Below are 22,940 nucleotides of genomic sequence, written 5' to 3'. Positions count from 1 at the left end.
CATGACGACGTCTGCATGACCGTTCGACCCCCTCAGCCGGCCGCTGCTGCCTCTGAGATGAGCCGAGCAGCGAGCTAACGTTAGCTCCCGGTGGCTGCTCCCTGTAGCTCTGCACTTCTCCCAAAACCTCGGAGCAAACTTCCAAACAGACGTCAGTTGGATAAACTAACCACAGATTAGGACTCTAAACTGTGACTTTCTCGCATTAAAAAATATTTAAAATTAATAAAGTGACATTTTAACAACGCTACAGCGACTTTTAGCTGCTCTACTGCTAGGCTAGCAGTTAGCATTACTGGCGCATGCGCAGAAGCGTCTGGAACGGATCTTGCCTCCCCCCCTGGCTGCTGTTCAATGGTTTGTTTATTAGTATATTAATGATAACTGCCCTTGTCTTGATTCTAGTTCTGTCAATAAATATTTTTTTTAAAGTGTGGAGCGGAGGAGCAGTAGAGCCGTGGCAAGCACCACTTTCAAATGTTTACGTCCGGCCGTTGTTTACATTCGGATGCAATCAGGAAATGCTCCGAAGGCTAGACCGTCCCATTTACCGACGGTTGATGCGGCCGACGGAGGAGGACGAGGAGGAGGAGGAGGAGTAGGAGTCTCCGAAGCCGTTTCCTCCGGAGACCGCGTAGTCTGAATGTACGGTGGTCCTGATGGGTCCCTCAACTTATCGTGTCCCCTGAAACACTTCCTGTCGTGTTGGTTGATCATCAGGTTTTCTGTGATAGTTGATCCTCTCACGGATATTTAGATTTTTCTCTACAAGTTTGACTTTTAAACCTGATGGTGGCGCTAACACTGTTGTACAGTTGTCGTGACGACCAGTCTCCGTCTCCGTCCTTGTCTCCTAGGTTACTCGGTGGGCTCCCTCATCTCCTCCCGCGGCTCTCAGCTCTACGTGGCCGGAGCTCCGAGGTTCAACCACACGGGGAAAGTCATCGTGTTCACGCTGAAGAACAACGGCAACCTGACCATCCTGCAGGGGCTGCTGGGAGAGCAGGTAACACACACACACACACACACACACACACACACACACACACACACACACACACACACACACAAATTTGTCTTCTATCTATCTATCTATCTATCTATCTATCTATCTATCTATCTATCTATCTATCTATCTGTCTATCTATCTATCTATCTATCTATCTATCTATCTATCTATCTATCTATCGTTCTATCGTTCTATCGTTCTATCTATCGTTCTATCGTTCTATCTATCTATCGTTCTATCTATCTATCGTTCTATCTATCTATCTATCTATCTATCTATCTATCTATCTATCTATCTATCTATCTATCTATCTATCTATCTATCGTTCTATCGTTCTATCGTTCTATCTATCGTTCTATCGTTCTATCTATCTATCGTTCTATCTATCTATCGTTCTATCTATCTATCTATCTATCTATCTATCTATCTATCTATCTATCTATCTATCTATCTATCTATCTATCTATCTATCTATCTATCTATCGTTCTATCTATCTATCGTTCTATCTATCGTTCTATCTATCTATCGTTCTATCTATCTATCTTTCTATCTATCTATCTATCTATCTATCTATCTATCTATCTATCTATCTATCTATCTATCTATCTATCTATCGTTCTATCGTTCTATCGTTCTATCTATCGTTCTATCGTTCTATCTATCTATCGTTCTATCTATCTATCTATCTATCTATCTATCTATCTATCTATCTATCTATCTATCGTTCTATCTATCGTTCTATCGTTCTATCTATCGTTCTATCGTTCTATCTATCTATCGTTCTATCTATCTTTCTATCTATCTATCTATCTATCTATCTATCTATCTATCTATCTATCGTTCTATCTATCGTTCTATCTATCTATCGTTCTATCGTTCTATCTATCTATCTATCTATCTATCTATCTATCTATCTATCTATCTATCTATCTATCTATCTATCTATCCATCCATCCATCCATCCATCCATCCATCCATCCATCCATCTAGATAGAACGATAGATAGAACGATAGAACGATAGAACGATAGATAGAACGATAGATAGAACGATAGATAGAACGATAGATAGATAGATAGATAGATAGAACGATAGATAGAACGATAGATAGAACGATAGATAGATAGAACGATAGATAGATAGACAGATAGAACGATAGATAGAACGATAGATAGAACGATAGATAGATAGATAGATAGATAGATAGATAGATAGATAGATAGATAGATAGATAGATAGATAGATAGATAGATAGATATAGATATAGATATAGTATATTGCACAGCCCTTGTTGCCTTGTGGTTGCAACTAAGAAAGAAAAGACGTAATATGGTGGATAAATAGATACTGATAAGAATCTATAAAGTGCAAAGTGTCTTGGGGACTAAAACATCCTAAGACCTGTAGATAAATAATTTAAAAAACAGAAAAAAGCCCTAAAAAGAATAAAAGAATAAAATCTCCAAAAGAATAAAACCCATGTAAGATCTAGCAGGTGAGTCTTGGTTGTGTCTCTCTCAGATCGGCTCGTACTTCGGCAGCGAGTTGTTGTCGATGGACGTGGACGGTGACGGACAGACGGACGTCCTCCTGGTGGCGGCGCCCATGTACTACAGCCAGGGCCGCGAGACGGGGAGGGTCTACATCTACTCTGTCACCCCACAGGTACACACACACACACACACACAAAACAACACACACCATTAAGTCACGCCTCACACCAGCTGTGTTCACATGGAGCCAAATATTACAAATATTAGAATCGGTTTAGAGTCCAAAACCAAATTAAAATGCTCCATATGAACAGCTCAATCAGAATAAACAGCCCAAACCAAATGAATTTTAAGATTCCCCGACGAGTTTGCTTTTGATTATCATAGAGTCTCATATTAATGTGGATGAATCTATGTTACCACTTGTTAATGGCTCCATTTAGATAAATATATCATTTTGTCTTTATAGTTATTTTGATATTATTATTTAGTGGTCGACTCGCCCAGAATTTTCTAGTTTCGGTTTCGTGGACGCTGCCCGAATCGCTGTTCATGGTTGGAACTACGACGGTATCTGATCGTCTTCCAAACTCCGACTTTCATTTTTGATGAATGAAAACATTCTTGGTAAATGTTTTTGCTTTTGTCCGTCTTGCGCCGGTCCAAGAATTCGGTCCAAGCACAGAGGCTCATGGGAAATGTAATGTGAAAACACTTTGCTTTCCAATTCAGTTTCAGAGAGGTGGAATAAACCTTTTCTTAAACCAAAAGGATTTATAATTGTGTCATGTAAATGGTGAAACTGAATGTTGTCTGGTTCTGTTCTTTCTGCTCTGTGTCGATGTAAATGTGTAGAGACGTTTCTTCACTTGTAAATGTCAAAACTAGTATTTATTCTCAGCCTGAACTCGGTCGGACTCGGACAAAAAAAAGAGAGGAAAAATGATCTGTGTCACATGTGAACAGTTAAAACCTGAAAGACTCATTCAGAATGAATTCAGTCCGAAAGAGTAAACAGTCTCCATGTGACAGTGAACTAAAGTGAAGCGTCTCCTCCCTGCAGGCCTCTCTGGTCCAGCAGGGGGCGCTGCAGTCCGACCGCTCCCAGAACTCCCGTCTGGGCTCGGCGCTGAGCCAGATCCCCGACATGAACGGTGACGGCTTCAGGGAGCTGGTGGTGGGAGCGCCGCTGGAGGACGACCACCAGGGGGCGGTCTACGTCTTCTACGGACGGGGACGGAGCATCGAGACGCAGCACAGACAGGTGAGGCTCAGCCCGGGAAGGTCAGAGTTAAAGGGACATTCCTCTGTAAGTTTAACCCCTGTTCTAAGGCCAGAGGGCATGGGGCCCTAAGCAAAATTTGATTTTGGGGCCCTCTATTTTTGCAAATAACATTGATTGCTGATCATTCACACACCTACTATAAACTCATTGCGGCTCTGGCAATGTCGTTTAGGCTGCATTATCCTATTGACGTTCCTATCATTGTAGTGGCAAGAATGGCTGTGTGTGCTATAAAACTGGTCTAGTGAGCAATAATAAAAAACTAATGTTTAAATTTTTTGGGGGATGCCCTCAAATCACTTATTTTGGGCACTAAGCTAGTGCTGGGGACTGAAAAGTTGGTAAACTGAATTTCAGAAATGTTATCTTGGCTAACAATGTGGAACAATAAGGTAGATGCACTTAAAAAAACGTATTTCACTGCTCCATGTATTGATTTTTCGGCAGTTGTAAACAAATGCACATGGCCTTATATAGATTTTTCACAGCTTCTTTGTAAACAGATGCACATGGCCAGGGACTGCTAGCAAAACAGCGGAAAAGCGAGCGGACTTACATAGGCCTAGTTCCTAGGCTACATCAGCAGCAGCACTCTATTGACATACAATTGTGTTTTTTTTTGTACAGTTATATATCTTTTATCAGATATCATTCTAATACATGCAAAAATATGTATTATTATTTTTTTGTTGTTACTGTAATTGCTTGTGGGGCCCCCTAGTGGCCGTGGGGCCCTAAGCAGGCGCTTAGTTCGGCTCGCTAAAGCACTGGGTGATCGACTCGTCAGGCCTTCTGCATCAGTAGGAAGAGTGGGTGAGTTGTGTTTTGGTCTCTTTTCAATAGAAACCAGTCAAAGCTAGCAGGTGTTTGATGCCTCGTATTATGGGATGGGACCCTGTTTGTACTGTTGAAGAAGTTTGGTACTGTTCTGAACATTATTTGTGGCTCTGAGCAGCTTTTTGATGGAGGTTGGCTGGTGGCTCCATAGACAGCAGTGTTTTCTATCTGGCTGTCTCTATGGGTTCTACTCGGCCTCATGGTGCGTTAAATTTACAGAGGAATATCCCTTTAATTAAAGAGTTAATTACAGCAGTAGTTAGAGAGTTAATGACTCTCAGCAGGATAACTCCTCGTGTGTGTTGATTGCCTGCAGAGGATCTCTGCTGCAGGTTTCTCTGCAGGTCTGAGATACTTTGGACGAAGTCTCCACGGGGTGTTGGACGTCAACGGAGACGGACTGGTCGACCTCGCCGTGGGAGCTCTGGGAGCTGCCGTCGTCATCTGGTAAACAATCAATTATCATCAATAACAATATATATATATATTTTTTTTAACTAAATAATAGTGGTTGCATAAAAAGTCAGTAAGACATCAACATTTACAAGTGTTTATAATCAGTGTGTGTTCAGTCAGTGTGTTAACCTGTGATGGGAATGACCGCGTTAAAAATACTTTTTTCAGTAACAGTAATCCAAAATGTTTTCCCCCGTTATAACGCCGTTACTGTTACTGACAATAAAATGTGCCATTATTTGACTCAAGAAGTCCTGTCACATAATAATAATACCTAAAGTGTAGTATGTAACTTTATTTTTAGTTCATCAACTGGTCGGAAAAAAGTTGTTTATCTGGAACTAACCAACTCACTCAGTATTCCTCCACACAGGCGGAGGGATACTGAGTGAGTTGGTTAGTTCCAGACAAACAGGGCCGAGTCCAAGTAATTTCACATATTTGAGCATTTTATTTAAAAAAAGCAACACAATAGTTACTTTTCCTGGTAATAATAACTATAACTAATTGCTTTGTAAAAAATACGTGCCCATCACTGGTGTTAAAGGTCCAGTGTGTAATATTTGTCAAGGTTTATTGTCAAAATCTAAATCTACGACCCATGAATATATTTATATAAGTGTACAATCTGCAGGTCGCGCGGCGTGGTGCGGATTCAGGCCAGACTGACCTTTGAGCCGGAGAAGGTCAACATCTTCAACAAGGACTGTTGGCGCGGAGGGAAGGAGGTGACCTGCATGTCGGTCACCGTCTGTCTGAGTCTGGACTCTAGGACCAGGACCAGGAGCAAGGCCCGGACAGGTGAGGAGGAGGAGGAGGAGGAGAGAGGAGAGGAGGAGGAGGAAGGAGGAGGAGGATGAGGAGGAGGAGGAGTAAATCAGAACAATCACAGAACATCATACCAATACCATCCACTGCCACACTAAGTTTAGTCTCACTGAACAAGACTGTAATGTTTAATTGTTATCCAGCCTAATGCCACTGTCACAATTATTCACTCCAAAGTGTTGAAAGTCCAAGACAAAGTGTTAGAATCTCTAGACAAACAACTTTTAGACCAGACCTAGTAGGCCTACAGTACCTAATATCATAACACACCATGCATGAAACTCACACAGAATTGAAACGAATCTGCATCCAGTGGAAATTGCCCTTTACTTTGCTGCTACACCTCTGCCTGGCCATGTGCATTTGTTTACAACAAAGCCGTCAAAAAATCAATAGATGGAGCTGTGGATATAACAAAAGAATGCAGATTACGGAGCGCGTTTGTGTTGCTGTGCTGCAGAGAGGAGAGCTGGGACACCGGGGTGGCGGCGACCAGGTACACTGATGTTGAAGGTTTTCAGACGCAGGTGGAAGGCAGAGAGATCGTAACAAGTTACAAGTTATGTAGTTAACAATCACAATTACTCCAGAGCTTTTTAATTAAGGTAAACGTAGCATAGCCACGGGAAAATCCAGCTTAGTTCCTGGGGGGACGCCGCACCCTCGCGTCCAACGACCACTACACCACTGGTGACAACAAGTGGGTCAAACGATGACGACACCTGATCAGTGTGAGTGTGTGTGTGTGTGTGTGTGTGTGTGTGTGTGTGTGTGTGTGTGTGTGTGTGTGTGTGTGTGTGTGTGTGTGTGTGTGTGTGTGTGTGTCCAGTGGTTTGGTGAAGCTTCAGTGTGAGGTCATGATCGGCTCCACCTAGAAACACAGTTTGGTGTTTTTCTTTTTGTTATAAATTTGATTCTGATGCAACACAACAAACATCTGAAGCTCAGCGGCGTCTTCCTGTCTGAGGCCACATCCACGTACACACTACACAGACTCACTTCAAAACTTGACATGAGACTTTTGGAAACTCTGTTGAAGCCATTTTATTTTGAAAACCCCCTAGGTTGCGTTTTATTTTGAAAACTCTGGGGTTTTGTTCTGTTTTGAAAACCCCTTTAGGTTGTGTTTTATTTTGAAAACCCATAGGTGTCTCTGACCTTGGTAGGGCCACGGGGCAAATGCACCAAGGCACTATACTTCTGAGTTTTTCTTTGTATTATTTTTCATCTTCCGTACCAAATTTCGATTTGTAATCATATATCAAAATATGCGGTTTGATCAGGAAAAAAAAAAGATCTATCTATCTATCTATCTATCTATCTATCTATCTATCTATCTATCTATCTATCTATCTATCTATCTAGCGTTTTTTTACAGAATACAAATTGTTCGCTAAGTAAGTTGCCAAAAACTGTGAAACATTTCTCATAGAGAATGAATGGGAAGAGGTCAAAAAACGAACAAATTATTGGAGTTTTTCAAGTGTCTACTGCTCTGGCATACTTTCACCTAGAGACTGCATTTAAACTTTAAAATGTAGACACAAGTCTTGTCTATTGGTGTATGAATCTACATTTCGATAGGTCATATAGTTTTCGATCAATCCCTGTTCAATGACCATGATCATTTTTGGAGAAATTATGAGATTATAATGGGTGTGTATTGGGCGGAATGTTCGTGTCAGAGTGGGTGACATCATCAGCTAGAGTGGGAGGAGTTGTCTGAAACTTTTCTCTTTCCACGCTGCTCACGGCCACAATTTACACTCTACACACATGATTTTTTCCACACTTGTAGACAAACTTGTCCTCTCTCTAACAATGTGTTTAACAAAGCAGAGAGACCTACAGAATTTAAACTGTGAGTCTCTCAGTGCGTCCATGTCTCTCTCTGCTCCTCATTGACTCCAATACAAAGATTTTCTGAGAGAAGCAGAAGGGACCCCTGTTTTAAACTTGCAAATGTTTCCAAAATATTTACTGTAGAAACACCAAAATCATATCAAATCGTTCAGGAAGTCCTGACGACGTCCACGGTCTGCTGCTTCTTCTGATAGGAGCTACCGTTTAGTCAGAATAAGCCCAGATGTGAGACCAGCACAGAGACAGAAAATCACCAATCTGATTGGTTCAAAGCTCAGCTGTTGTCTGCAGTTACAACATCGTTCAGTGGCTTTGTGTGTTGGTGTGTGTGTGTGGTCATGTCGGTGTTGGAGTGAACTTTTAAGGGATAGTTCAACATTTTGTCAAATTGGCCCATTGCCATAATCCCTATAGTCATAGCAATAGGTTCGTTACCTTTAATTGTCGGTGCAAGCTGTTTTTAGAACGGTGGAGCAGAGCCGTGAGCTGCTCAGAGCTACGCTACGGAGGCTCATTATGGGATTTCTTGGTTTCCCTCATCATCAAACTCATCAAATACACAATCCAACAACTCCACAACGCTCTGGTGGGCAAGTTGTGAGCTGCACATTCACCACGCTATGAGATAATAACACAACGTTACCACACAGAGTTGTTTTAGAGGGAAATACAGAGACTGTTGATGAAAAACTGTCCCTGAAGCCAACGTGCATCAGCGGTTTTGCATGAATTTCCCTCTAAAACAACTCTGTGTGGTAACGTTGTGTTATTATCTCATAGTGTGGTGAATGTGCAGCTCACAACTTGTCCACCAGAGCGTTGTGGAGTTGTTGGATTGTGTATTTGATGAGTTTGATGAGGGAAACCAAGAAATCCCATAATGAGCCTCCGTAGCGTAGCTCTGAGCAGCTCACGGCTCTGCTCCACCGTTCTAAAAATAGCTTGCACCGACAATTAAAGGTAACGAACCTACTGCTATGACTATAGGGATTATGGCAATGGGCCAATTTGATAAAAATGTTGAACTATCCCTTTAATGTGTGTGTGTTTGAGTCTGTCAGACTGTAACATCTGTCCACTGCTCCTCCAGCTGTGTCGACATGCAGCACCAGAACCATCCAGATGTTTGGTTTGGTTTGGTTTGGTGGGTGTTGTGTTGTGTTTGACCTGTGTGTGTCTGTGTGTGTTTATGTGTGTGTGTGTGTGTGTGTGTGTGTGTGTGTGTGTGTGTGTGTGTGTGTGTGTGTGTGTGTGTGTGTGTGTGTGTGTGTGTGTGTGTGTGTGTGTGTGTGTGTGTGTCGTGGTCGTGGTCGTAGTGTGTGTGTGTGAGGGTGTGATGATGATGTTGTCGTGTCTCAGTAATCAGCTGCAGCTGTCGGGCCGGCTGCATGGAAACCTCTCTAACATGCTACCAGCAGCCAACACTCATCTGGACTGGATTACACACACACACACACACACACACACACACACACACACACACACACACACACACACACACACACACACACACACACTGCTACAGGAGTGTGAACCTGTGTGTGTGTGTGTGTGTGTGTGTCTGTGCAGACGTGGCGTCGAGGGTCTGAACTGGACTGAAGCAGCTCAGAGCTCATAAATCAAAACCCAGAGTCAGTTGTTGAACAGAGGAGATCCAAGTCTGTGGTTAGAGGAGGAGAAGAGGAGGAGGAGAGGAGGAGAGGGGGAGGAGGGGAGGGAGAGAGGAGAGGAGAGGAGGAGGAGGAGGAGGAGGAGGAGGAGGAGGAGGAGGAGGAGGAAGAGAGGAGGAGGAGGAGAACCAAGTACTGATGGACATACTGTCAGAATAAGGCCAACATTTACATTTACATTTACATATTATAAATACTGAGTTTTAGGTCTCCATTAGATACAAGCCATAATCATTACATGAAAAGAAATTAAATAGATAAAATCGTTCTGTGTGTAATTATAGATCTATATAATGTGTTAGTTTCACTCTCTGAATTATATTATTGACGTTAATCAACTTTTCCATGATACAAGAGAGAGAGAGACACAGGTCCTGTCCCATGTCTCCACACTTGATTACTCACACACTTTGGTGACGTTTTGCTGGTGAACGAACATTTGCATATTAGTGTGCAAGCATGTATTAAGTGGCCAAGTGCGCTGGGAGATTTAAAAGCAATTGGGACAAACTTGACAAGTGCAGCCTGTCATCTGGAGCACAACTCTGACACACACACAGCATGCAACAGTTTTAATAAACAGTGCTGCTGGATCACATTCTCATCTTCTCTAAAAGTGTCTCTATGCACAAGATTCAAATCAGAAGTAAAAAGAAAAAAAGAAACACCTAGGATTAAACAGAGTGTGATGAAAAATATTCACATACCGGTAATTTATAATCAATAGAGAAAACAGGTCCAAAATGATCAGATGTAAAAGTAAACGAAGCCTAAAGACAAAACTGAAACTGAAAAATATGAGATAAAAGTGGGCTAAATAGGATCTTGAGATTAAAAAGTCATAATTAGCTATATGTTAGAAAGTCAAATTCATTTTATTGAAACTTATTCAGTGGCGTTTCCCAAACGTGGCTTGTTGCTCCAGGTGATGGTGCATTGTGGGATTTATACTTAGCCAAACACCGCTCCAATGTGGTCTGACCATCAGTGGGTGAAGAAGTGCAAATCAAGCGCACACTAAGAACATGAACGTGTGTGTGTAAGTGTGTATGTGTGTAAGTGTGATTGAGTGTGTGTATTGAGACAGGCCCTGAAGCTGTGTCTGTACCAGGATGTAAAGATGTAGAGTGTAAGGAGAGTGGCTCCCTCTGGTGGTGAGGAGAGGAACTGCAGCAGACAGATGCATCCCTTTGCTTATGTGCGATACTGCACATGTGATCTCTGCCCTCTAATCTTCCTTTTCTTCTCTTCTCTCTCTGTCTTTCTTTCCCCCTTTTTTTTGTCTTTCTCATTTCTTTTTCTTTTCTTTGTGTTTTGTTTCCAGCGGCGTGGTTCAGTCTGCTGCTGGACGAGAGGCGTTTCCCTCCTCGAGCCGTGCTGGACGAGTCGGACCGCCAGCAGCCGAGGAGCGTCTCGCTGCAGGTCGGAGCTCAGAGCTGCCAGCAGCTGGGCTTCTCTGTACAGGTCAGGATACACACACTATACACACACACACACACACACACACACACACACACACACACACACACACACACACACACACACACACACACACACACACACAGCGACTGACCTCCTCGTCTCTCTGAACAGGAGACGACGGACTACGGACGTCCCATCACGGTCGTCCTGGAGACGGGGATGGCGACCCCAGACGAGGGGCCGGTGCTGGACCCTGATTGGCCGAACGTCCTGAGGGCCGAGGTGAGAGAGAGACCAGGTGATGATGTCACAGCCAGGTGGTGATGATGATGTCACTTAACCAGTGGTGTAGGCTATCTGTGTGATACTATGAAAATGCATCAATATTTCAGTACAAACGTGTTCTAGCATTTTTACATCCAGGTTAAAGGGATAGTTCACTCAAAATTGAAATTTCACTCATTATCTCCTCCCCCTCATGTGGACTAAGGGCTGGGAGAAGTTTCAGAGTCCTCCGTGGCTTCTCTGAGTTACAGGGGGTCTCGGCGTAGCAGTGCATGTCCATATAACGGTTGCAAATAGATACCAACTGTCTTCGTAACAAAAAGACACACCAAAAAACATCCAAATACCTCCATGCTGCTCGTATGTAATGTCCGACGCCGGCGCAAATCGCGCGAGATTTGGACGGACCAGGAAGAGGAGCTTCCCCTACAAACAAGCTTGAAATATTTAATTTAAATTTTTTTCGGAACAATTTCGCATTTCAGGGAGTGAAATTTTAATCTTGGGGGAACTATCCCTTTAAGGACAGAACAACATCTCCGTCAGCTGCTGAACCGTTTAGGAACTCAAAATGTATAAAATATAAAGTGAACAGTAGTAGAAGGCTCACACAGAGAGACAGAAAGCTGCTGTGTCTCCTGCAGCTTCCCTTCTGGAACGGCTGTGAGCAGGAAGACGCCTGCGTCCCCGACCTCGTCCTCCACAGCCGCTTCGACCTCATGGACGTCCAGTGAGTTCACGCCTTCGTCCTTTCTTTCTTTCTACCCGCTTTTTCTTTCTTTCTTTCTTTCTTTCTTTCTTTCTTTCTTTCTTTCTTTCTTTCTTTCTTTCTTTCTTTCTTTCTTTCTACATATCTATATCTATCTATCTCTTTCTATCTTCTAACTTTATTCGGGGAAGGTCAGTTGAGAGCCTGATTGCAAAACAACATAAATATACACAAATAACAATAGTAATAGTAAGTTCTTAAAGGGATAGTTCAACATTTAGTCAGACTGTCTGGAATGTAGTTCCGGCTGCATTTCCCTCTAAAACAACTCTGTGTGGTAACGTTGTGTTATTATCTCATAGTGTGGTGAATGTGCAGCTCACAATTTGTCCACCAGAGCGTTGTGGAGTTGTTGGATTGTGTATTTGATGAGTGATTGATTAAACTGCTATTAAAGATAAACAGGTAAATGTCAAGTAAAGCTTTGTAAATAAAAACCATGCAGCGCTGCTATCTCCTCCCTCTGTTGTGTTTGTGTGTTTGTGTGTGTTTGTGTTCCCGCTGCAGTCAGTTCTGCGGCTCTAGGGACCGGGCCGTGTGGTCTGTGTGTTTGTGTTGATGTTGTGTTGTGTCTTCCCTGTGCTGCAGTCAGTTCTGCGGCTCTAGGGACCGGGCCGTGTGGTCTGTGTGTTTGTGTTGATGTTGTGTTGTGTCTTCCCTGTGCTGCAGTCAGTTCTGCGGCTCTAGGGACCGGGCCGTGTGGTCAGTGTGCGTCCAGCAGAGGGCGCCGCTGCTCCGTGGCGTTCTGGTGGTGGAGAGCGGCCGGCGGCGCCTGGTGATGACCTCACGGCTGGAGAACCACGGGGAGAACGCCTACGGAGCGGCCATCAACATCTCCACCTCCTCCAACCTCCTCTTCTCCAGCCTCATCGTCAAGGTAACCACGCTGCTCCTCCTCCTCCTTTCTCCTCCTAATAAGAGAGTAAGGACAGCATTGGTCCAATGGAAGCGCCTCCTGGTGGAGGAATATGGGTTTTGCAAAAGCGCCCAAGAACTGACATCTCTGCATTGTTGGTGAATGAGCAAGTGTTGTGTTTTCAATAATTTAAGGACATTTATCCACCACTTTCCGGAGAATGACGCTGGGTGTTGCCATGACACTTGATTCCACCGGAAAGATTAGCTGGGCTAACCGTTAGCTGTTAGCCGTTAGCAGTGTCTTAAATAACTCAATAAACGACCCATGAAAAAAATATTATTTTCCAGTGGATATCCTAGTTCCAACATGACTGAGCTAACTGGAGTAGTTTCATGTCGTGTCCGACAACGGGAGGGTTTTAACAGCTGACGTCCTGATGTTAGTTTGCTGCTGATGTTAGCTGTCAGCAGCAGCAAAGCTAACAACTACGACAACCATGACTAATTACAATAACGTGCACACAGAAATAGTAATGTTTGTTCAATAATTCGTTTTCTAGACTTAACAAACATCAGATTTAGTCTAAACTATTTTGGCAGCCCGGAGCCCCCACATTTGGTACCTACACCGGTGGCTAACGCTACCAGTTAGCCGCTCGCTAGAACTGGTGGCTAACGCTACCAGTTAGCTGCTCGCTAGAATGCTACTACGGAGTGAAACGGAAGTTGAAAACCGACTTCCGTTGTGGTGTGACGCAATGGATCATGGGAAAATAAAGTGGTGGATAGATCACCCACGTTAATAGCATAATTGAGGACCCTTTACAGATAAACATTAACACATAGGCTAGTAAAAATAAAACAAAAAAACAAAAACAGTTGTCTACATTGATGTTTCAAGCTATATTTTGTAATAAACAAATTATAAGTATAATTTGATATGAGCAAGACACCTAAAAACAAAAACACGGCCGTTTTCATCAATTTACCAGCAAGTGGGCAACACACATACATTGGAGTGAATGGGTTTTCTGGGCGCTTTTGCAATACCCATATCCTGCCACTAGGGGCGCAAAACCCTTAAACCCTTAAACCCTTAAACCCTTACCACGGGAGTCAATGGTGGTGTCCTTACTCTCTTTTACAGTACTCTAACTGAATGACTCATGTAGCTCCGCCCCCTCCCCCTTTAGGACCAATCAGACGTCCAGATCGACTGCTCCTCTGACGACAGAACGTCCAATCACAGGTTCTGTAACATCAGCGCCCCCTTCATGAAGGCTTCATCCCAGGTGAGACCAGTAGAGACCAGTAGAGACCAATTGAAACCATTAGAAACCATTACAGACCAGTAGAAACTATTAGAGACCAGTATAAACTATTAGAAACCATTACAGACTATTGGAGACCAGTACAGACCATTAGAGACCAGTAGAGACCATTAGAAACCATTACAGACTATTACAGACCAATAGAGACTATTAGAGACCAGTAGAGACTATTACAGACCAATAGAGACTATTAGAGACCAATAGAGACTATTAGAGACCAGTGGAGACTATTACAGACCAATAGAGACTATTAGAGACCATTAGAGACTATTACAGACCAGTAGAGACTATTAGTGACCAGTAGAGACTATTACAGACCAATAGAGACTATTAGAGACCGGTAGAGACTATTACAGACCAGTAGAGACTATTACAGACCAATAGAGACTATTAGAGACCAGTAGAGACTATTACAGACCAATAGAGACTATTAGAGACCAGTAGAGACTATTACAGACCAATAGAGACTATTAGAGACCAGTGGAGACTATAACAGACCAATAGAGACTATTAGAGACCAGTAGAGACTATTACAGACCAGTGGAGACTATTACAGACCAGTAGAGACTATTACAGACCAATAGCGACTATTAGAGACCAGTGGAGACTATTACAGACCAATAGAGACTATTAGAGACCAGTAGAGACTATTACAGACCAATAGAGACTATTAGAGACGAGTAGAGACTATTACAGACCATTGGAGACTATTAGAGACCAGTGGAGACTATTACAGACTAATAGAGACTATTAGAGACCAGTAGAGACTATTACAGACCAGTGGAGACTATTAGAGACCAGTAGAGACTATTACAGACCAATAGAGACTATTAGAGACCAGTAGAGACTATTAGAGACCAGTAGAGACTATTACAGACCAATAGAGACTATTAGAGACCAGTAGAGACTATTACAGACCAATAGAGACTATTAGAGACCAGTGGAGACTATTACAGACCAATAGAGACTATTAGAGACCAGTAGAGACTATTACAGACCAGTAGAGACTATTACAGACCAGTGGAGACTATTACAGACCAGTAGAGACTATTACAGACCAATAGCGACTATTAGAGACCAGTGGAGACTATTACAGACCAATAGAGACTATTAGAGACCAGTAGAGACTATTGCAGACCAGTAGAGACTATTACAGACCAATAGAGACTATTAGAGACCAGTAGAGACTATTACAGACCAATAGAGACTATTAGAGACCAGTAGAGACTATTAGAGACCAGTAGAGACTATTACAGACCAATAGAGACTATTAGAGACCAGTAGAGACTATTACAGACCAATAGAGACTATTAGAGACCAGTGGAGACTATTACAGACCAATAGAGACTATTAGAGACCAGTAGAGACTATTACAGACCAGTAGAGACTATTACAGACCAGTGGAGACTATTACAGACCAGTAGAGACTATTACAGACCAATAGCGACTATTAGAGACCAGTAGAGACTATTACAGACCAGTAGAGACTATTAGAGACCAGTAGAGACTATTAGAGACCAATAGAGACTATTACAGACCAGTTCAGACCAGTAGAGACCAGTAGAGACTATTACAGACCAATAGAGACTATTAGAGACCAGTGGAGACTATTACAGACCAGTAGAGACTATTAGAGACCAGTAGAGACTATTAGAGACCAATAGAGACTATTACAGACCAATAGAGACTATTAGAGACCAGTAGAGACTATTACAGACCAGTAGAGACTATTAGAGACCAGTAGAGACTATTACAGACCAGTAGAGACTATTAGAGACCAGTAGAGACTATTAGAGACCAATAGAGACTATTAGAGACCAATAGAGACTATTACAGACCAGTTCAGACCAGTAGAGACCAGTAGAGACTATTAGAGACCAGTAGAGACCAGTACAGTCCAGTAGAGACCAGTTCAGACAGGTCTTGTCCCTGTGATGATGTCACAGCTGTGGCTCCGCCCCCTCAGGTTTCCTTCCAGGTGGAGTTTGAGTTCAGTCGTTCCGTCGTCATGGACCACGTCCGAGTCGTCATGGAGGCCGTCAGGTGAGGACGATGATGTCACAGGTCACTTCCTGTCTGTCGGTGAGGCTGTAAACCTGAGTGTGTGTGTGTGTGTGTGTGTGTGTGTGTGTGTGTGTGTCTCTGTGTGTGTGTGTCTCTGTGTGTGTGTGTGTGTGTGTGTCTCTGTGTGTGTGTGTGTCTCTGTGTGTGTGTGTGTCTCTGTGTGTGTGTGTGTGTGTGTGTGTGTGTGTGTGTCTCTGTGTGTGTGTGTGTGTGTGTGTGTGTGTGTGTGTGTGTGTGTGTGTGTGTGTGTGTGTGTGTGTGTGTGTGTGTAACAGTGAGGGAGCAGATGGATTTCCAGACGACAACCTGAGTGACATCGTCCTCCCTCTGAGATACCAGACCGACCTGCTGTTCACCAGGTGAGGCGTGATGTCACAGTGTGATGTCATGGTGTGATGTCACAGCGTGATGTCACAGTGTGATGTCACAGCGTTTCCACATCTGGAGTCTCCTTCACAACATCTGTATCTGTCCACAGAGACACCAACACTCCTCGCTTCAACATCAGAGGAGGCTCCGCCCCCTTTTCCTCTTCCTCCTCTTCCTCCAGGGACCAGACCGACGGCAGCTCACACACCTTCAACCTCACCTACACCGTGAGTCCACACACACACACACACAATGTTGAGAGGAGACGACCTGTTGTTACAGAACTACACCAGTGTTGCCAACTTGGCGACTTTGTCGCTAAATCTGGCGACTTTCCAACCCCTCTTGGTGACTTTTTTTGTCAAAAGCGACTAGCGACAAATCTAGCGACTTTTTCCCATGATATTACAAACGTTTCTGGACCTGAAATCACGTTATCACAGCTGTTTTCAACGAGCAGCGGCGCTGCCGCGGGCACTCACAGGTATTCAGCCTACACACAGTAGTGTCACGGAGCTGCCTCCGCTGCATTCAGAGACGCACTGCTCCACGCCACAGACATAAAGGGCACCCCCCCCCCCCCCCCCCGCTGAGATAATAACGTCATTTAGTGACTTTTAGCGACTTTTACGACAGCCAATAGCGACTTTGCTTACTGAGGAGTTGGCAACACTGAACTACACTACTACTATACCACTGAGTCACTCAGTGTTTCTCTAGCTGCTCTGCTGCCGCTAACGGCTGCTAACAGCTGCCTGGATGCTAACGAGCCGCTAACGAGCTAACGAGCCAGCGGATCGGTTTTCCAGTGTTTCTGACTTGTACAGTAAGTACAGTGCAGCAACGGTGGTGATATCAGCCACGACCGACATGGAAAGAGAGCGGTTGAAATCACCGGTTTTCAAATTAACGGGCGGAGCGTCTAGCGCGACAAGCGCGATAGTGTGAACGCCCCTTTCTAGTAGTGTCCGCGCTACTAGTGCTGTCAGAGTCGCTCGTTAGTAGCTCGCTAGCGCTATATCATGTGTGTTTATTACTTTTTTTTCCTGTGTGATTTCGTGGGTGTGTGGTGCAGGGGGGAGGGGGGATCGGAGAGTGCTCCTGGAGCCCCGCCCATAATCAAGGCATTTTTTGAATTTCCAGTTTAGATCACGTCATCCAAAACTGAGGGGTTTAGTTGCTCTTTAAAAAAAAAAAAAAGTTGCTCTTTAAAGCAGATATCAGTGGAATGTTTTTGTTAATATAAGTCCTAAATAGTCCTATTTTCCGTCAGCAATCACTTACATGAAGTATTTCAGCCTAAACACGAGTCTCTCCGTCACTCTGCTCTGCTGTAACCCGAGGAGAAAATTTTCCTTGTGGGATACAAGTGTTATCCAATGAGGAGAGAGAACGGCATGAAGGGCTGTGTGTGCAGCCAAGGGATGCGCGTGAATGTGGTGACGTAGCACGAGGACCAATTGATGCCTGACAAGGGCGGGGGCTGCTAACTCATGGTGCGTTCAAAGAAACTCGTACTTTGTATTTTTCCTTCCTGTGAAGTCATACCAGTTCGATCTGGTACGAGTTCACGGGTCGGAAGTTACGAGTGGCCGTTATAGGGAACTTTCACAGACAACAGGATGGTAAAAACACGAGCTACGGGTTACCTGGAACGCTACCAAGTCGTAGTTGTGACTTGAAGCTGTAACTTACGGTTTCAAAAGCCTGCCTTGAACGCAGCATTAGCCGAAACGGCCGTGAAGCTGATATCTGCTTTAAGGAAACTATCTGTTAATACAAAACAATGCCTCTATTCTGGACCTGGACCCACAGATCCAGAACCTGGGTCTGTTCCCGGTGACGGGGCTGCAGTTCAGAGCGGAGATCTGGGCCGTGACGCGAGGAGGAAACCAGCTGGTCCACATCACCGAGTCCAGCATCGAACCGGCACCACAGGTCCGTCAGACCACCGATCAATACTCGATCAAAACCCGATCAATACCCGATCAACCAATCAGCTGTTCATCTGTAATCACACATCTATTGGTCAGGTGCTGATGACATCACTTCCTCTCCAGCAGGGCGCAGCGTCTCACTGTTCACCGCCTCCGCTCAGATCGACCAATCAGGCGACGGCGGAGGACCTGACCCCCCTGTCACAGCTGGTAAGACCCCGGCCAATCAGAGTCAGAGTGTTTGTTAAAGGAGAATTCCGGTCATTTTTGACCCCTAAATCGTTGTCCTGATGGTCACCCAGTGTTGGGGGGGGCAAAAAACGTGTTACACAATGGCTATTTCAGTCGCGTTTTTTACTCCCCCCAACACTGGGTGACCATCAGGACAACGATTTAGGGGTAAAAAATGACCGGAATTCTCCTTTAATGTGTGTGTGTGTTAATGTTTGTGTTAATGTGTGTGTGTGTGTGTTAATGTGTGTTAATGTTTGTGTTAACGTGTGTGTGTGTGTAGAACCAGAGTAACAGTGTGAGTCTCGTGGTGGTCTGTCTTCTGGACGTCCCGTCCTCCAGAGACGTGAAGGTGACGCTCAGAGGGAAACTGGAGCTTCCTGCTCTGCTCGCTGTGAGTCGCCATGGAGACGCTGCAGTAACACACACACACACACACACACACACACACACATGTTATTACAGCTGTTATAGACCGAATCTCCTTGTTGTTTACATTCTACTTCCGGGTAGAAAACCAGCTGTAATTTGAATGAGATCAATAGTAACGAACGAGAGTTTAGCTAACTTATAGCCTATATCATATTTTTCACGCCCTATCACCGTTTAGACAAATCTGAAATGATTGAAGAAACATTACTATTTCTGTGTGTGTGTTTTGTGTTGCTATGTGTTGTATTTATTCAGTTTTGGGGGAATCACAGTGTCTAGAAAGCATCAGTGGCTCAGCTGGCAGGGACAGCTAATGGTAGCTAAGCTAACGGCAGCTAAGCTAACAGCAGCTAAGCTAACGGTAGCTAAGCTAACAGCAGTAGCTGGGAGCGTGCCTATGTTCCCACAGCCCTATGTTCCCTCAGCCCTATGTTCCCTCTGGACTCTCTCTACCTATCTGGACTCTGTCTATCTGGCCTGTCTAGCCTCTACCTGGTCTTTTTACTAAACTTAACCAACTCCTTCCTTCATTGCCTAAACCCAACCAATGGTGGGACCAAAGGCTGAGGGAACATAGGGCCTAATTTTCAGTGACAACAAAAGTTAGAAATGAGGGAACATAGGGCTGTGGGAACATAGGAATGACCCCCAGTATAGCTAAGCTAACGGTAGCTAAGCTAACGGCGGTAGCTAAGCTAACACCAGGACGTCAGCTGTTAAAACCCTCCCGTTGTGGGACACGACATGAAACTACTCCAGTTAGCTCAGTCATGTTGGAACTCAGATATCCGCTGGAGAAAATATTTTTTCATGGAGCGTTTATTGAGTCACTGAGTTATTAAAGTTAAACAGGTAGCTAACCGTTAGCCCGGCTAATCTATGATAACCATGACTAATTACTAAAATGTGCACACGTAAATAGTAATGTTTGTCCAATCATTGGTTTTATAAACTTTACAAACATCAGATTAGTCTAAACGGTGATATAGTGACGTGAAACATTTGATATAGTGAAACTCTCTCCGTCCGTGTCCCAGGTGTCCTTCAGGTCTCTGGAGCTCCTCACCTCGGCCTCCATCAGACTCAACTCCTCCAGTCCCATGTTCCTGCAGGAGGACTCACCTGTCAGACAGGTACACACACACACACACTATCGTCCATCCATCCATTAATGACTATCTATCTATCTATCTATCTATCTATCTATCTATCTATCTATCTATCTATCTATCTATCTATCTATCTATCTATCTATCTATCTATCCATCCATCCATCCATCCATCCATCCATCCATCCATCCATCCATCCATCCATCCATCCATCCATCCATCCATCCATCCATCCATCCATCCATCTACTGTATGAGTCACTCAGGAGTAAATGTGTACAGAGAAGTGAGATAAATAAATAATCAATATATCGGCACAAAAACAAAAAGTATAAAAAATAAAGAAGAAAGAACCAAAAAAAAGAAAAGAAACTTCAGTGAGAGTTCAAGTTTTTCATGAAGATGAAAAGTTGAGATAGATAGATAGATAGATAGATAGATAGATAGATAGATAGATAGATAGATAGATAGATAGCGTGAGCGGCGGTGGCGGTGGAGCTGTGGCGCCCTCTGCTGCTCAAACCACAGTGATGCTGCGTTCACTGACATCATGGAGTTTTAATGTGGTTATAGATGATGCTGTAAAACTGGAGCTGATGAAGGTCACAGGGTCAGAGGATGGTGATGATGTAATGATGATGTAATGATGATGATGGTGATGATGTCATGGATGATGTCACTGCAGATCGTGGTGGAGCTGAGGAAGGACGAGGACTACGTGGTGCCGTTCTGGATCATCCTGGGCAGCTCGCTGGGCGGTCTGCTGCTGCTGGCGCTGCTGGTGCTGGCGCTGTGGAAGGTACACACACACACACACACACACACACACACACACACACACACACACACACACACACACACACACACACACACACACACACACACACACACAGGATGTATAAAGTCGTTTGCAGCTCAAACTAATTAAAACTATCAGTTAATTTCTCTTTGTTCTTTGTGTAAACAATTAATTTCTAATGATAGCATCAGTTTAATGAGCTTCATGTCTCTGTCACATTAAAAATCCAATTTGACCGGAGACATTTCTAATTATAATAATCAATAATATTGACTGCTGAGTCATTACAGTTGAAAATGTTAAAGGGATACGCCAACTTTTTTTTTTCCATGTCTTGCCTCACTCCTGAGTCCATGACCAGCAGATAGACACCATCCTTTCCACTGTGCCGTTTAGAGTTGCTGAAGAGTTTCTCTGATGACTTTAGGTGGAGGCAGGCTAACACTACCCATACACTTCCAGTGTTTGAGCTAAGCTAATTAGCGACTTTAGGTGGAGGCAGGCTAACACTACCCATACACTTCCAGTGTTTGAGCTAAGCTAATTAGCGACTTTAGGTGGAGGCAGGCTAACACTACCCATACACTTCCAGTGTTTGAGCTAAGCTAATTAGCGACTTTAGGTGGAGGCAGGCTAACACTACCCATACACTTCCAGTGTTTGAGCTAAGCTAATTAGCTACTTTAGGTGGAGGCAGGCTAACACTACCCATACACTTCCAGTGTTTGAGCTAAGCTAATTAGCGACTTTAGGTGGAGGCAGGCTAACACTACCTATACACTTCCAGTGTTTGAGCTAAGCTAATTACGGGCGATACGGCTCTATCTCCCTTGTTGCTGCACGCACAGTCGAAAGGATGGTGTCTATCTGCTGGTCATGGACTCAGGAGTGAGGCAAGACACGAGAAACAAATGTTGGCGTATCCCTTTAATGCTAATTGGTCTGAAAGTGAAGCAGAAGTTTTAAAGGTGCAGTTCTGAAGTTTAGTTCTTCAAACTGGGCCGACGTACTCCACAGTAATAAGAGAATCAATAACCAATAATCAATAATGATGTTTGTTTCTCCTCAGCTCGGCTTCTTCAACAGGAGGCGGAGACAGGAAGAGGACGAGCAGCCCGTAGCCAATGGGAAGGCAGCAGAGGAGTTGTAACGCGTGGGGGGGCGTCGCCGATGCTGCGTTCAGGTGATGCTTGGAGACCGAGGAGACCCTGAACGCATCACGAGCCTCCACCTGTCACTCAGGGACCCTGATGCCCCGCCCCCTTCCCCCCTCCCCCGCTAATCAATAACTCAGTAACGAGTCAGCCAATCAGCCGTGAACATGTTATAGACGCGTCAGCAGAACCAGCCAATCAGCTTCAGCTCTGGTCCGTCCCCAACTTTTTCTTGAAATTTTACCACTTTTTTCTAGAATTTCTCAACTTTATTTTTTTTTGAGAATTTTCTTTTTTTTCTTGAAATTTTACCACTTTTTTTTTTTGAATTTTTCAACTTTTCTTTTGAGAAATTATTATAATTTTTTCTAGAAATGTTACCACTTTTTCTAGAATTTTAAAAAAACTTTTTTTCTTGAAATGTACGACGGAGTATTAGGGCCACATTGAGAAAAACTTCGAGAATAAAGTCATACATTTACGAGAATAAAGTCGTACATTTCCTACGAGAAAAGAGTCATAACATTACGACTTTATACTCGAAGTTTGCGATTTTTTTATTTGTCAATGTGGCCCTAATACTCGGTCGTAGAAATGTAACCACTTACTCTAGAATTTTTTAACGTTTTTTTGAGAAATTATTTTATTTTATTATTATTATTAATTTGTTTTTTTTTTATTTTACCACTTTTTGTGGAATAAAAAAAAAGAAATTGAGAAATTTTACCACTTTTCTCAA

The 22,940-nt window shown here is 43.6% G+C and overlaps 1 protein-coding gene across 1 annotated transcript in view; it reads left to right on the top strand.

The window, feature by feature from the left end:
- The window catches only part of itga11b (integrin, alpha 11b), a gene marked incomplete at its 3' end in the record, with an annotated part of 69,447 nt that extends 47,250 nt beyond the window's left edge, over window positions 1-22,197 (top strand). The window contains exons 12-30 of the mRNA XM_083973862.1: window positions 858-1,006; window positions 2,531-2,674; window positions 3,566-3,766; window positions 4,941-5,071; window positions 5,715-5,881; window positions 10,766-10,905; window positions 11,035-11,145; window positions 11,793-11,878; window positions 12,587-12,794; window positions 13,969-14,067; window positions 16,073-16,149; window positions 16,446-16,529; window positions 16,649-16,766; window positions 18,355-18,477; window positions 18,603-18,686; window positions 18,991-19,101; window positions 20,177-20,272; window positions 20,934-21,047; window positions 22,117-22,197. Coding sequence (XP_083829988.1) covers window positions 858-1,006; window positions 2,531-2,674; window positions 3,566-3,766; window positions 4,941-5,071; window positions 5,715-5,881; window positions 10,766-10,905; window positions 11,035-11,145; window positions 11,793-11,878; window positions 12,587-12,794; window positions 13,969-14,067; window positions 16,073-16,149; window positions 16,446-16,529; window positions 16,649-16,766; window positions 18,355-18,477; window positions 18,603-18,686; window positions 18,991-19,101; window positions 20,177-20,272; window positions 20,934-21,047; window positions 22,117-22,197 — 2,324 coding nt within the window. The remainder of the gene's footprint in view (window positions 1-857; window positions 1,007-2,530; window positions 2,675-3,565; window positions 3,767-4,940; window positions 5,072-5,714; window positions 5,882-10,765; window positions 10,906-11,034; window positions 11,146-11,792; window positions 11,879-12,586; window positions 12,795-13,968; window positions 14,068-16,072; window positions 16,150-16,445; window positions 16,530-16,648; window positions 16,767-18,354; window positions 18,478-18,602; window positions 18,687-18,990; window positions 19,102-20,176; window positions 20,273-20,933; window positions 21,048-22,116) is intronic.
- Window positions 22,198-22,940: the final 743 nt, after the last annotated feature.

Source organism: Trachurus trachurus (genome assembly GCF_905171665.1).
Source record: "Trachurus trachurus genome assembly, chromosome: 6".
NCBI lineage: Eukaryota > Metazoa > Chordata > Actinopteri > Carangiformes > Carangidae > Trachurus > Trachurus trachurus.
Note: the sequence above shows the minus strand (reverse complement) of the source record. Positions and strands in the feature narration are given on the sequence as shown.